Source organism: Procambarus clarkii, chromosome 93 (genome assembly GCF_040958095.1).
Source record: "Procambarus clarkii isolate CNS0578487 chromosome 93, FALCON_Pclarkii_2.0, whole genome shotgun sequence".
In the NCBI taxonomy this organism is placed as follows: domain Eukaryota; kingdom Metazoa; phylum Arthropoda; class Malacostraca; order Decapoda; family Cambaridae; genus Procambarus; species Procambarus clarkii.
In genome coordinates this window covers 7,860,763-7,875,163 of record NC_091242.1, presented here as the reverse complement: position 1 = coordinate 7,875,163, position 14,401 = coordinate 7,860,763, and the positions used below count along the sequence as shown (strand labels likewise).

General features: G+C 33.2%; 1 protein-coding gene across 5 annotated transcripts in view; it reads left to right on the top strand.

Annotated features, from left to right (window-relative positions):
- The window catches only part of LOC123746806 (sodium-dependent neutral amino acid transporter B(0)AT3), a 182,255-nt gene extending 168,097 nt beyond the window's left edge, over window positions 1-14,158 (top strand). For 2 of the 5 annotated variants that reach the window (XM_045728565.2, XM_045728564.2), the window contains one exon: window positions 5,913-14,158. Coding sequence is in view for 3 of the 5 variants with exons in the window: in XM_045728564.2 (XP_045584520.1) it covers window positions 5,913-6,011 (99 nt within the window). In the remaining 2 variants the exon portion in view is untranslated. Of the gene's footprint in view, window positions 1-8; window positions 36-4,397; window positions 4,441-5,912 lie in introns of those variants that run through there. The other 3 variants (XR_011226068.1, XM_045728566.2, XM_045728567.2) reach the window with 3 other exon arrangements.
- Window positions 14,159-14,401: the final 243 nt, after the last annotated feature.

Below are 14,401 nucleotides of genomic sequence, written 5' to 3'. Positions count from 1 at the left end.
ACAACCAGACTACTGGATAGATTAGGATGAGATTACTGATGTAAGTACCAAGACTAACCTCTTGGAGAAGGATGTGAAACTAATCTCTCTTCCTCTTCAAAACCAAATAGAGGAGCTTGGTTTCCATAATTCTTTTTGAGCTGGCATTAACCAGTATTTTCATTCAAAAACAAACGTCCTTGCCTCCACTGCATGACATGTAATCAATCTGTTTACTGCGCTATATTGTACAATGCTAAATCACATACTAATTTTCCTAAAGCATTGTGCGTGTGTGTGTGTGTCTGTGTGTTGTGTGAGCTGTATCACCTGTTATTTTGTTCCCAACAACCTTTTTCTATCTGCTGAAAAGTGTACAACCTTGTCTTATCTGTTACATTATTGTGCAACAGACAGTTCAGTGATCTTATTTATCATATTAACACCTGTTCAAGGCAAATACTATGACTAAAATTTCTGCAAGGTTTCTCTGACATGATTTATTGTACACGCTATTTCTACTATTACTAACTGTTTCCTCACTTTACGGCAGCATGAGCAGGCCAAACAGTATCAACAGACTCAAAACTGGCTGTGCTCATGCCACTGGCTGCTTGGGTTAGACAGACATTACAGTATAGAGGTAAATTACACAAGGTCACATTAAATGGCACAATGGCCAGCCCATTATCGCTTTATCCACATGCACTGCCTCTGATAGCTTGCTGATCAACACTTTATCCACTTAGAGGTTGTTTGTGTGTTTAATATTTCACTAATATTGTATTGATTCATCACTTCTTTTGTAAACACAGCACTGATTGTACAAAAGCATAGAATAATCAGAATATGGTTTATGAATAATCTTTCAATACACAGCATGTATAAATATTTTTGTTGCTCTGTGAAAACGTTAAATCAAGATACAGTATAGGTTATAGAATTGCATATATATCAAGGTGAGATGAATTGCGAATTGCTTAACAAACATCATCTTGAAAACTTTGGAAATGTTTTCTTGGTTCCTTAAACTAGTGTGAACTTTATGCCTCAGAAAATGAGAATTACATGATAAATTTAATGCCGAGTAAGTCAGGAAATCGTGTATTTTATAATTTATACAAGAACATTTGCAGTACAGGGTACATTAAAATTTGTAATAAATTAATTAATATATCAACACTTCTAGTGGTGTCCTGGTGGCTCCTTAAAGCTATATTGTTGAGATAGCTTCCCATTACTCAGTCACATCGGTCATAAACATTCTGTTAGCCTACCGGGGACCAGACCCAGAACCTGGCCTCCCTCACAGAGGCAGAGAGAACAAGGGTTGTTGCAATCACCCTCCCCTGGGAAACAACCAGAAAGTAGATAAGACAATACAGACATTTTCATGGTTCATGAAAATGAAGTACTGTACCAAAATATCCAACAGACACCACAAAAGAATCATTCAAAATGAAATTGTTCTCTTGAAACTGAACAAAAATCTCCTAGTGCATAGAGCGACCAACAGGTGGCATCCTGGACTCAAGATAGTGTCCATTCAGTCCTGTCTCGGATGTGGCCTTAGCTGGTCTTCCCAGTCGCCTGTCATAGCGACCTCGACCTTACAGTAGCATTGCTCGTTTCCATTTTCTCTACTTTACAGATGTTCCTTTGGTTACTTTTGTGTTTTTGTGTGTCTCCACACTCTGATGCTTGCAGATTCCCATTCCACTAGTGTCATTCTTGGCCTGCTATGGCTTTGCCCATGCGTGCGGGGGAGGTGGGGGGTGTTCATGGGTTCCGTACCTACTAGACTCTTTTTTTCCTGGCCCAGATGTAATGCCACCTGTACTTGCCAAGGCTTGCTAGGCTTAGCACCTCCCATTCCTGGGGGCGGGGAAGCTTCACCTGTGTGGTTGGACTTAAGTTCTTTGGCCTTGGCCTTTCCTCCTCACTGGGTTGGGGGTGATGCTGAGCAGTGAGACCCATGTCCCTAAGACTTGCCTCCTTTTCCAGTATGCTCAAGAATTAGGACAAGGCGGGAAGAAAGCCTAAAATTGCCAGACCTCATATCTGATCATAAAAAATAATAGTGGCATACTCAATGGGCAAAGCTCTTCCTCTCTTATTGTCAGCCACTTTGGGAGTGTTGGAGACTGTTCATACTTCAATTAATAGGGCTGTCAGTGGGTTACTATCCACTGTGACCCACTTTGTTAGAACCTGAGTTGGTTCTAGAATCACAACCAGAATCACAGCAAGGTAAGGGGTCCCACCTGTGTCTTTGTTGCATCAACAGTATAAAGTGTTTGGGCTGTCTTTTCGCCTTTTTTTTTTCTCTCGTCGACATTTGGCATTGATACTTCGTTGATGCTATTTGACAAGTTATCTCAGATTGTGTTTCACCTCTGGCCAGCTCTAGTTGCCTCCGAGTCATTTTGGTCTCTTAATCGGTTATCCCCAGTTGTCCCATTGGTCTCTATATATTTCTTAAGGCATTGTTTTTGCCGACTCTTCCCTGCCATTGTTTGGATGGGGAGTCACAGGATATGTTCTTTCAGCCCTTGTGGAAGGTTCTTTGGTAGCAGCCGTCTCATTTTCTGGCAGAGGAGATGGTTGGCTTCCAGAGGAGTCCCTGAGTGTTTGATGCTTGATTTGTGTGTTGGGATGTACCTTCTGGTGTGGCCGGTTAATGCAGTTTGTCCCTATCGGTGAGCCAACCATTCTCCTTCAGTGGATGCACTGCTTGTCAATCTGGTTTCCTTGGACCTCCGTTCCATAGTGCATTGTCTCGGATTGTCCTCAGTGTCATTAACGCTAGCCAGCCTTTGGTCTGCCCTCGGGCCTATGTTCGTAATTTTGTGACTTTGTTGACTTCACTTTTATATAAAAGGGGTGACGCCGAGGAAAATAAAACTCGCGTCCCTACCAAAACAAGAGACTGTTTCAAATATTAATGGGACTCCCGGTTTGCCTCCTGCCTTCTCATTCGGGGGGCAGTGGTGGGCGTCGTTCCCCAGAGCAGGCCAAAGCGCATCGTTGAGCCTGCCAAAGAGCAGAATATGAAGACTCAACAGCTACTCCCCCGATGGATGTTATTCCGACCCTTGCGCAGGAGTCTATTATGTCTCTGGCTGATTTTCAGATCGGGTTAATATTTTTGGTCCCAGTCAAACTTGTGTTACCCTGGGACAGGTTTTCTGGCCCAACATCTCATCTAAGACTTTGTAGCTGCCAAATCTCCTCCTCCTCCGTGGAAAGTTCCTGTTTTCCTTCTCTGTGGTTAGCTTCAGGGATCCACAAGAGGCTTACCCCAGAAAACCAGTGTTAAATGCAATGAAACACTTCTTTCTGGATGAGCCTCAGTGGGTCCCTGGCTCCCCCTCTCCCAACCAGGTACAGTATATACATCAGTTCTTAGTCCATCAGCTCCAGACTGAGCGGGTGCTGGCTTGAAGCCAAGATGCCACCTGTTGGTGGTTCTGTGCACTTTGGGATGTTTCATACAAAGATTCAAGTGAACCATTTTATTTTAAGTGATTTTTTAGAGTGTTGGCTGTTTGTGATTAATTTTTATGACCCATGCAGCTGTATTGTCTTGCCTACTTTCTGTTTTTTCCTTGTGAGGGTGATCATTACAATCCCCTGCTCTCTCTGCCAGGTGGGGGGTGCCAGGTTCTGGCTCTGCTCTACCAAGACTTTCCCGAAAAGGGTGTTTCATTACATTCCAAGGTTTGTTTTTAGACATTACAATATTCCATGTTAAATACAGTGAGGAATGCAATGTCTTGTATCTTGTAATAAAGATATAGGATATTAAGAAAATATATTATCATTTCTTAACATTACCTTTTTTATACAGCATTTCTTAATGTTTAAGATTTTGACATGCATCACATTATATGTCGACTGTAATAATGTAACACCAAAAGTAAAGAATAGACACAGAAGAAAATATCAAACTTTGCTCACAGTGCCACATTTTAAAGACTTATGATCCAAATACAGTACAGTGTATAGTACTGTATATTGATAAAGTACAGCAATAATGTTTTCAATATTTGTACTGTAGTAGGGCTCCATAATCATTTAACAAAATTCAATCTATCTTAAAATACATAAAGCAAAATTATATAACATATTGTAATTCACATCATATGGCGTCAATATTTTTTCATGTATGTTAATTCATTTCATGATAAATGAAGTCGGTGCTCTATTTTCTCATGTCAGTGTCGGAGCTTTTTCGTTGGCAATATATTTTATGTATTGATCGCGAGACAGAGTATGTACAGTTATCTATCTAAAGTATTAATAGAAAGTACTTTTTGTGTGCATTCAGCGAGCACATTTTGTGATGACCATTCATGCTTTTATACTTTCTGCACTTCACTAACAACACACTATCCTTTTCTTAATTTCATGCACAGCTACCACGTCCGGATTCTGGAATTTGGACTATATACAAGTCCAGTGAGTAAAGAAATATTTCAGATAATAATGCAGTGGCTTTAAGGGAGTGCTTTCTTGGCAGTTACTTCCATCCTTATTTTGGGGGAATTAATAAAATATTATTAGTAAATATTTAAACATTTGCTTAGTTTGATATATTAAATTATTTCATCGGACAACAATTCAACATTAAAGCTTAAATCTCGGGTTTAATCCTCCTGGAGGAACATGGAAAAATGCCATAAATTGCTTCTGGCATATAATCTGGTCACCATTTCTAGATATTCCTACATGTCCAATAAAAGTAAAAGAAACTTATGGCATCTCTTACCTATCCATTCATGCTTACAAATTTGCATGCAATATCAAAAGCATGTCCAAACATTGTTTAATTATTTTAGATATACACGTACTTTAGTAGCTTATTCATGGACATAGATGCTCCATGTGCGGTGTGTGCATCACTTTACTTTTACAGGTCTATCATTTCTCAAAGGACTTTTTTTCGGACTGATTATTAATGTCTTAAAACTAATGACAGGTTAGATTTATGTTGTAAATTTAAATAAAAGTAGGTTTTATGTGCTGATAAATATTTAATAAAGTTCCTATGTACAGTAGTACACATGCTAATATTTTATGTAATCTGCAATATTAATATTAATAATATTAATTATTATATTAATATTAATAAAGGTATGAAAATAATTCCTTGCTTATAGTACCTGTATTTTGAATAATATGTTGTGTGTATGTGTGGAAGTGCATGTGTCAAAGTGGCACTCAATTTTGATGTAGGAAATGAGACTTTAATGATAGACATTATAATGAGCAAGCTTAACTCCTGTGGTAATTTGATCAAAGTTCAAGCATAGCTAAATTAACCAACATTTTTATGTACAGTTTTTATGTATTGTCAATTAGAATTTTTTTTAAATTGACTAAAGAAAAGGCTTCAAACAATAAAAACGATATTTGAAAGAAAATCTGAATAGTTCAAAGTAGCTAGAAATATTTTAGCCCCAACTCTTAAAATGACACCCCCTATGTACTGTATTTATGATGACCAGCAAATAAAAAGGACATACAGTATGCAGTATATCAAATTGTATTATAGATTGTTGATAACCCATGGAGTCACTAAAAATAATCCAAACATGATATTTAATATGAAGTGCTTGTATGTGGTGTGACATTCAACATTTTTGAAACCTTGAAATCTGTACAGCAATTACATTCAGTAAATTTTTATAATGTTTATAATGCTTTCAATTTGGAAATTGATAGCATGACAAGATTTTCTTGTGTAATACAGTATTACAGTAATTGTTCCAATAATATTTCATACCCATATAAATAGTTACTTACATGTAAGATCAGTTGTTTTAGACATAATATAAGCAAATTTTTTCTCAATTGGTAGAATTTTTCATTCATTTAGCTATAAATAAATACTGTAAACCAAAAATGAAGTGTTAAAACTTCACTTTCAGCTTGAAGAGTACCATGACTCTCCCGCGGGTGAGGATGACGATGATGACGGAGGTCTTACAGTCCAGGGTGGCAAGTTCCGTATGGAAGTGATTGACTAAGGATCAGTTGTGATAGTAATTGTTTTGAAAAATCTTGGATACAAACACATTTTGGGTTCAGCAAGATGTCAAGTGCAAGGCAGCCAGCACCGAGAAATTTTAGCATTAAATGTTTATAATGCTTTATATATATCTGCTACATATGGGAAATATCAGCATGCAAAGCTTGGCTAAGCTTAGTGCCAAATTAAGCTGATTAAGCAGCATATGTACAGTGTTAGGGATCTAGGTAAAAAGGATTTATCTACCGATGTATGTGTAAGTATAGACTACTTTATTCTGTGAATAACAAACACTGAAAAGTTTTAGATGCCACATTTTTCTCAGTTACTGTATAATGCAGAGTATTTTAAGTTTTTAAGGTAAAAAAGTGATTTTAATTTTATGTATATTTAAATTACTTATTTGCTTGTTTTTATGAATATTTAATCCAACTACATAATGAAGCATTTCTTGGTTTATATTGTGCAACAAATAATTTGAGAATTGCAAGCATAAGCAAATTTAAATTTGATAATCTTGAGTAATTTTTTAAATTCTGCTTCATTACTTCTGTTGAAACTTTAAATTATTTAGTACAATTTTCAATTCTTAGTAATTGTTATTTTATTATTCTTTTGCATTATGTTTTGCAGTTCATTCTTCATTAAACAAGTCATTCTTCCATCTACAGCAAATATTCTCAAAATTTATATTCTTATGCAGCACTCGGCAGTTAAATACAGTATCAATAACCCAAATCAGTTACTGGAAAGAATTTATTCAGACATTCAAAATTATTTGTATTAGTATTTTGCATGTATGTGTCAGTTAAGTAAATTAACAAAGCATAAAAGTTTGATACATTAATTAGGAAAAAAACAAGGATTGTAATATTGTAGACCTCATTATTAAAATTTGATCAAGACTTTGCATGGCAATTAATTCATCATTCTTTCACTGATTTTACAGTAGAAGTAATATATTAAACTGCAGTATAAAAATTGCTTCATTATTTCCTCAAATCTTATATTTAATGCTTTTATGATGTTTAGTAGATAAATATAAGCTTAATGCTTTGCAAAACATTTGAAGTTGTATCGGTAGGCCTCATCATAATATTTTCCAATTTCTGAAATTCTACTTGGTATGGTTAATAGAGTATGAGTTTTGAAAAAGAAAAAAAAAAGATTACTTGTTTATAGGTATGAAAAAGTAGGCTAAGTATGTTTTGCAAGTTGCATATAGTAAGCTGCATTAATGATATTCACTTCACGAAGTTCACCAATAAAATGACAGTTTATATCGACACATACTCCGGCAGTGTAACTTTTTACTGGATCTCATTTTTGTTTGTATATACCAGTAGAATTCAGTACCATCTATCAGGAGCCTTGTTCTATTAATTATGTCATCACATTTAGCTTTACCAGCATTTAATTTAATGACTTCCTTCACTGTAAATCATGAATTGTTTTTGTACATGAATAATTCATTGTATCTGACCATCATATTCCCATTGTCCATCATCAAGATTAACTAGTACAGTTATGTCAGTTATATTAAGAAAATTATTAGAAACGTCTGACACTATGGTAATATACTAAATCACATTTTAGTCAATGTATTCAAAAATAATTTAATGTAAACTATCTCTTGTCAGTTGTAAGTTAACTTCCATGGAGGCCTCAGACCCGAACTGTTGTCATTGTGACCGATGGCAATTTGTGCCTTTTGATGAATCTACAGTAAGCTGATTGGCATGTGAATCTCATTATTACATCTGAGTGGATAAATATTTACGTGCCATTTCAGCTGTGACCAGACATGGTAAGCAAATCGTGTGTTTGTGGTTACAATGACCTGTTTAATATCATAGTACCACAGTATGTTTGCCTTTATATTCATCAGTATTTTCTTCTAAAGTATAAAATCTGTTACTAATGCCTCACTCTACCTATATATTGATGTAGTTCTACATCTTACATTTGTCACATCTACTTATATTGAGAATAAGACAGTGGTGTATGCTTTGCACATATTTTCTCAACCAACTTTACGCTTTCAAATACAGTACTGTATTATAGATTCCAATACTGGAAAACTTAATTTGTAATTTTTGCATGCATCTATTGCTAGAACGAATTGTCTTTTGCTAATAAGAATGTTGGAAAAGATTAAAATTGCCTCCAACAAGGTTGAGTAATGAGGAAGATGGCAACTAGAGTACAGAGACTGCAAACAATAATCTTTCATAGTCTAAATTATTATGGTTTAATTTTAACAATAAAAACATACTGATGTGATTGTAGCCAAAGAAGTGAACAATCAATGATAAATAATATTTACATTTATTTAATTATAAATTTAAACAGTGTACTGTACTTTCAAATCATATATTTGTTGTGGGTCAGGGCTGTTTAGAGAGATTCATCAATAGTATTTCCCTAAAAGAAGCTTCTTGGCATAATATATTTAAATTATAGCATAATTTTATATTTAAAAAACTGAACATGCAAGCTTTCCCCTAGTGTTCTGTGATGAGAGAAAATATATTTTTTCTATAGAAATAAGGAAGAAATATATTTGCAGATTATATTTAAACCATTTCCTTCTCGCATAAGCAGTAGAGAGTCATCAAAGGCACAATGTCATTGGTAGGAGTGTAGGATATGTACATAAAATATTGTACATTAGATGTGTAAATAATCATGTCATTTGATCATTCTTCATGTAAAGGCAAAATTTTTAAAGAATGTAATAACCTTTTTACATGACTTTAATTAAAAACTGAACAATAAATTAAGTTGTCTGAATTCAGTAGTCTGAATTTAATTGTAATTAAATGTATAAATTATTAAATATTTTTTGCCTTTTAATGTCATATAGCAATGAACAGTATCACTAGCAGTCAAGTCTTTTTAGATAGAGTATACAGTATAAAGGAAACTTATTTTTGTGTTTGTCAAAACATTGTCATGTATATATTACATACTGTAGTAGTAATATCAGCTCTCTGATCTGCTAAGTTTAAGATGTCGTTTAAGTGTTTGTAATGTAAATCTTTAAAACTAGTAGAAGAAATTTTTCTTTTTATCTAACATCATGAGATATGATGTCCCAGCTACTTGCAGTGTGACTTGTTGAGCTCAGTGTTATGTCGTAACTCATATTATAGATTTATTGTGAACCGATCATAAAGAATATTTTCTTAGCAGAATCTCAAAAGTTACTTGCAAATTTCCTCTCTGATGTGCAACTCATGATATTTAGCAATGTGCAATATGAGATAACTTGTTATATGCATTATTTTATCTTATTTCATTAAAAATAATTTCCTTTGGTATTATTATAATTGTTTTCCTATTTTCCCATATGTTGGTGATTACAACATTAAATGTAAATAATATTTTAAGCTAATAACAGTTATTAGACTAAACAGTTTTTTTGTCAACTCAGTATTGTTGAATGTTTATTTCTAGTGGTTGTTAATAGAGACAGTTGTTATATACAGATGATATCTGGCTTTTTCTTTTCATTTTATGTACTGAACAAAAAAATTCCATACATTGTTAAAGTTTGCTTTTATGCAGGTCACATTCTGATATGTCAAGTTCCAAATATTCCTAATATAATGTTGACATCAAGCCATGTTCATTAACAGTGATTGGGATCATTCACTGATGCAGTGGAATTTTTTATAATTAACAAAATTTCATTATTTAGATTTTTTGATCGTCACATCATAACTAAAGAATTATACATACACAGAGTCGCCAATAATGATCTGTGTAATAGATATATCAATATGGGCCCTTCTAGAGAAGCTAATTTAAACTACTGTCTTCATGTTCTGTAATAGTAAAATATATACAGCAATGTAATATGATTTAAGGGCACTAAACAGTAATGTACATTATCCCATGTATAGTTAAAAACTTGGCTTGTTAACACCTCTTTGATGTTGCATCTTCTTGTTATGTATTCTTTTGATGCAGAAGGTGCATAGGTTGGGAATTAAAAACTCTAACCTTCTTAATAATAATGAATTCTTATTCATTATTATTAATGAATAATTAATGAATAATAATGAACTATACTGCAGAACATCCAAAATAGTGATACTTGGAATACACAAGGTAACACTTGAGATAGTGATGCTTGGGGTAACACTTGAGATAGCAATGCTTGGGTAACACTTGAGATAGCAATGCTTGAGGTAACACTTGAGATAGTGATGCTTGGGGTAACTCAAGGTAACACTTGAGATAGTGATGCTTGGGGTAACACTTGAGATAGTGATGCTTGGGGTAACACTTGAGATAGTGATGCTTGGGGTAACACTTGAGATAGTGATGCTTGGGGGTAACACTTGAGATAGTGATGCTTGGGGTAACACAAGGTAACACTTGAGATAGTGCTTGAAATATCCATTTAGCCCTTGGATTAAACTGAAGTAACCAATCCAAACAATATTTAAATTAAAGCAGGTATTATGGTATATACTGTATGTCAAATATTGGTACCTTATAGAGACTGCATATTGAATCATGTTTTGTTGATACCATTATGCTGCAATTTGGCTTTGGGAAGATTACATAAACAAATTTTTAACAATTTAATATTATATATTAAGACATTTATTTTTACTCTACTAAACAATTTATTTTTTAAATAAATATATACAATATATATATATATATATATATATATATATATATATATATATATATATATATATATATATATATATATATATATATATATATATATATATATATATACAGTATATATATATACTATAGATATTATATATATATATATAATATCTATCTCTGGCTTCTGTAAATCCTAAACATATGATGACGACATGGGAGAACACTTGTCGAGTTACCAAGTGTGTCCAAAAGAATGTACTATTGTTGTGTGTAGAGTACAGCTCTGTTTTCTCCAGAAAAAATCTAAAATGTTTATCGTGCTGCTTTTTCTGAACATTTATCTCTTAGTACAGTATCGTGAGACATGACTGCTTCATATGTAGTAAAAAGAAGCTCATACATTTCAAGACCAACATGTGCAGTCTCTATAGGCAAATCTGTATTTGGAAAGTCACTTATTGAAAACACTAGAGTAAGCAATTAAAATAGTTTGAGGCAAATCTTAAATTCCCACACCCAAGTACTTTGCTGCCTTTTTTTATACTTAATACAACAAAGAACACTGTCTGTTTGCCATTTTAAATTTGTTAAATAATGTACACAAATAAACAAGTTTGTTTTTTTTAGTTCTGCAATTTTTTTTATATAGTGTGGAAAAAACAGATTTAAAAGAAATGTCATTAACTGTTATCAGTGGTGGTTTCTTTTAAAATGCTTTCTCGTACTTGAACATAAAACACACATGCAGTTTTAATCACTTTGTATTAGAAAGTCCAATTATGGTATAAGGTTAAAATAGGCTGAAATAGAATGAACAAGTTTGTGTATGAAAATCTCACTCGTCTCACTGTCTCAACCGAGACTAAAGCATAAGTGCTATATGTGTGTGTGTGTGCGTGTGTGTGTGTGTCAGTGAGTTGTGGAATTTGAAGGGAATGTGCACTGAAAATTAAAGGACCATAGGTATCACATGTAATTTACTGAATTATATATATTTAGATTGATCTTATAAAAAATATTAACACTGTAAATGCTTCCTCAAGAGATAGAGCTAAAGAAAATGTGTATAAATTAAGAGAAACTATCTGATTTTAAAGGAACAAAAATGTGCCTTTTTGATTATAAGAATTATCTAATTATGCCTTTAAATAAAAATAAAAGGAGGTGCATTATTGTAATATGTTAATTTATTAGTTTATTGGTACACACAAAACAAACACAGACTCTTGAGAAAGCTAAAGATAATTTGTTCATCGCTCAATAGATGCTAGTCGTCAGTTATGTTTATTCATTCTTTTAAACTTTGTGATTCTGAGAGGAAAGGTTTTAATTACGTATATGCAGACTTGTCTTTCCATTATGCGGGTGTGGCATGAAATTTAGATTAAAATGTTTATTTTTTGTCATTGCTTCATTTCCCCAGAAAATAAAAATTTGGCTCAAATGATGTTGGTATTCTCATGCAGGTGTATTTGAATGGCTTGTCTTGATAAAGCTGTCAACAATAACTTCAATAAACAGTTTCCTAAATTTAATGTTTAGTATTTACTTTTTAAGAATTGTAGACACAGTACCAATTTTGTAAAAAGATATAAAAAAAAATATTATTTTTTACAGTAATATTAGATTCCAACAACAGTTACAGTACCCATATACAGTACAGTTTTCTGAAGGATACTACCTGTAGTTGGAACAGTGGGACCCTTTGCCTTAATATATATAAAAAATACATAAATATATAAATTTTTTTATTATTATTATTATTGCATGTCTTCGAATTGATGTCAAATTCTATTAAAAATGAGGATTTAAAATAATTTTGTATTATGTATTGACAGATCCATTAAAGTCAACACTTAAGCAAATTCAAATGTCAATAGTAATATTTCTAGTATTTTCTTTGAATTTGCAGCAAAGCAAAACAAAGTGTAACTGGACATGCTGAACCTTGCTTACTAAGCCTACTAGGATGGTTCCAACAAGTAACAATCATATTTGGGAAATTGCTTATTATAGTTAAAATGCTATATAATCATGTAGAGGATGGTGACATCTACGTACTACAGGATGGAGATGGTGACACAAACCACATTTCAGGTATAACTACCACCTCGTGCAGTGGATGGTAATACTCACTATATACCCGGCAGTATGGTGATCCCCTATCTCGTGCATGGGATAGTAATGCCCTCACATGCAGGAGTTTGTGATTGCTACCACATCCAGGGAATGTGGTGGGCATTCCCATCATATAGAAGATGGTGACTCCTACCACATGGAGAGGATGGTGACTTCTACCACATGTAGGGGATGGTGACTCCTACCACATATCAGAGGATGGTGACACACATTTTCACAGACTGATAATCTTTGCCAGGTAAAACTATACAACTACAGCACCTTATGAACCAAATGTTTTATTTAAGTTTTGTGAATCAGACTGCCTCTATATATTATATATGTATATATTGTATATCAAACTGTAAAGATGTAGTAACATAAATTGTTGTTGTTTTTGTGTATACTGTAGTTAATTTTGCATGTGGTAGTACTTAACAAAAATTAATTTAATTGTTTCTAATTAAGTACCTTGTTAAACGTAGTAATCCAAGGAAACCTTATGGAAGCTGCAGTGCAGGACAGAATGGGACAGAGTAGAACATTATTAGAACTTACACTGATCCGGTCACTGTCTGTGATTACCTCCAGTGACCCAGTCTTCATTTGATTTGTTAGCAATATTTTTAGATAAATTCACTGTGCTGTAGTTGTGCCATAGTTGCACCATTTAAGGGTTAAAAAAGTTGAGGCTTGTTAAAGTAGACATACATTTTTACTTGAGATACAAAGCAGTAATATCACTTTACACTTACTGTAAGTCTGTTTGTTTATTTTAATAATTTATTTAATATTTTGGCCCATTTTGTCTTTCATTGATGCTTTCTAATATGCAGTGATACAAACACTGGGGAGGAAAATCATGGGTATATGCATTGTTAATATATGGGGTTCCTGAGACTATTTTTATAATGAATTGATGTAATTACACTATTCATATATATATCTACAATTTTATCTTTTTTTGTAAACATAAATTTGGCTGTCTGTTACTTTGTATTCAAGGGAAAATTAATGTAAATATTTGTTTCAGCTAAATGTAATGTAAGAAGCCAATATCTTATACACTGATAAAATATTATTATAACAGAGTATGCAGTTTTAATGATACTTCATGAAGACTGCATACAAAAGATTGCAACAAAAAATGAAAGGTCTGAAAGGTGGGAGAGAATTGGGAGAAAAGGCAAAGGCATATAAATGAATGTTAAACTATTGTTTAGACAAAGCACTGTCAGGTGTGACAGGTCTAAGTGATACAAGTGTAGCAGATCAAGAGGGAAATACAGTAAAGCATAACTTAGGGTTAAACAAAATTTAAGATATGAAATGCAATGAGTTGGCACTCATATTGTTTACACGACGCTGGAATATAATAAAATTCTAAAGTATGTCATTATTTTCCTGATGTTCCCATTACATTCGACATTCCAGGAATGTCTGAAGATGAGAAAGACAGAGATAATCTGGATGATAATAGTACTTAAAAAAGGAATTAAGTTACAATAGACAAGAGAATTTGTTATACTGTACACTGTATGATAACATGAATAAATATTAAACTATAAACAAGTAACATAAACAGTTGTAGGTACAATTATTTTAAGCAGTGTGTTATTAAACATTCATTTTATT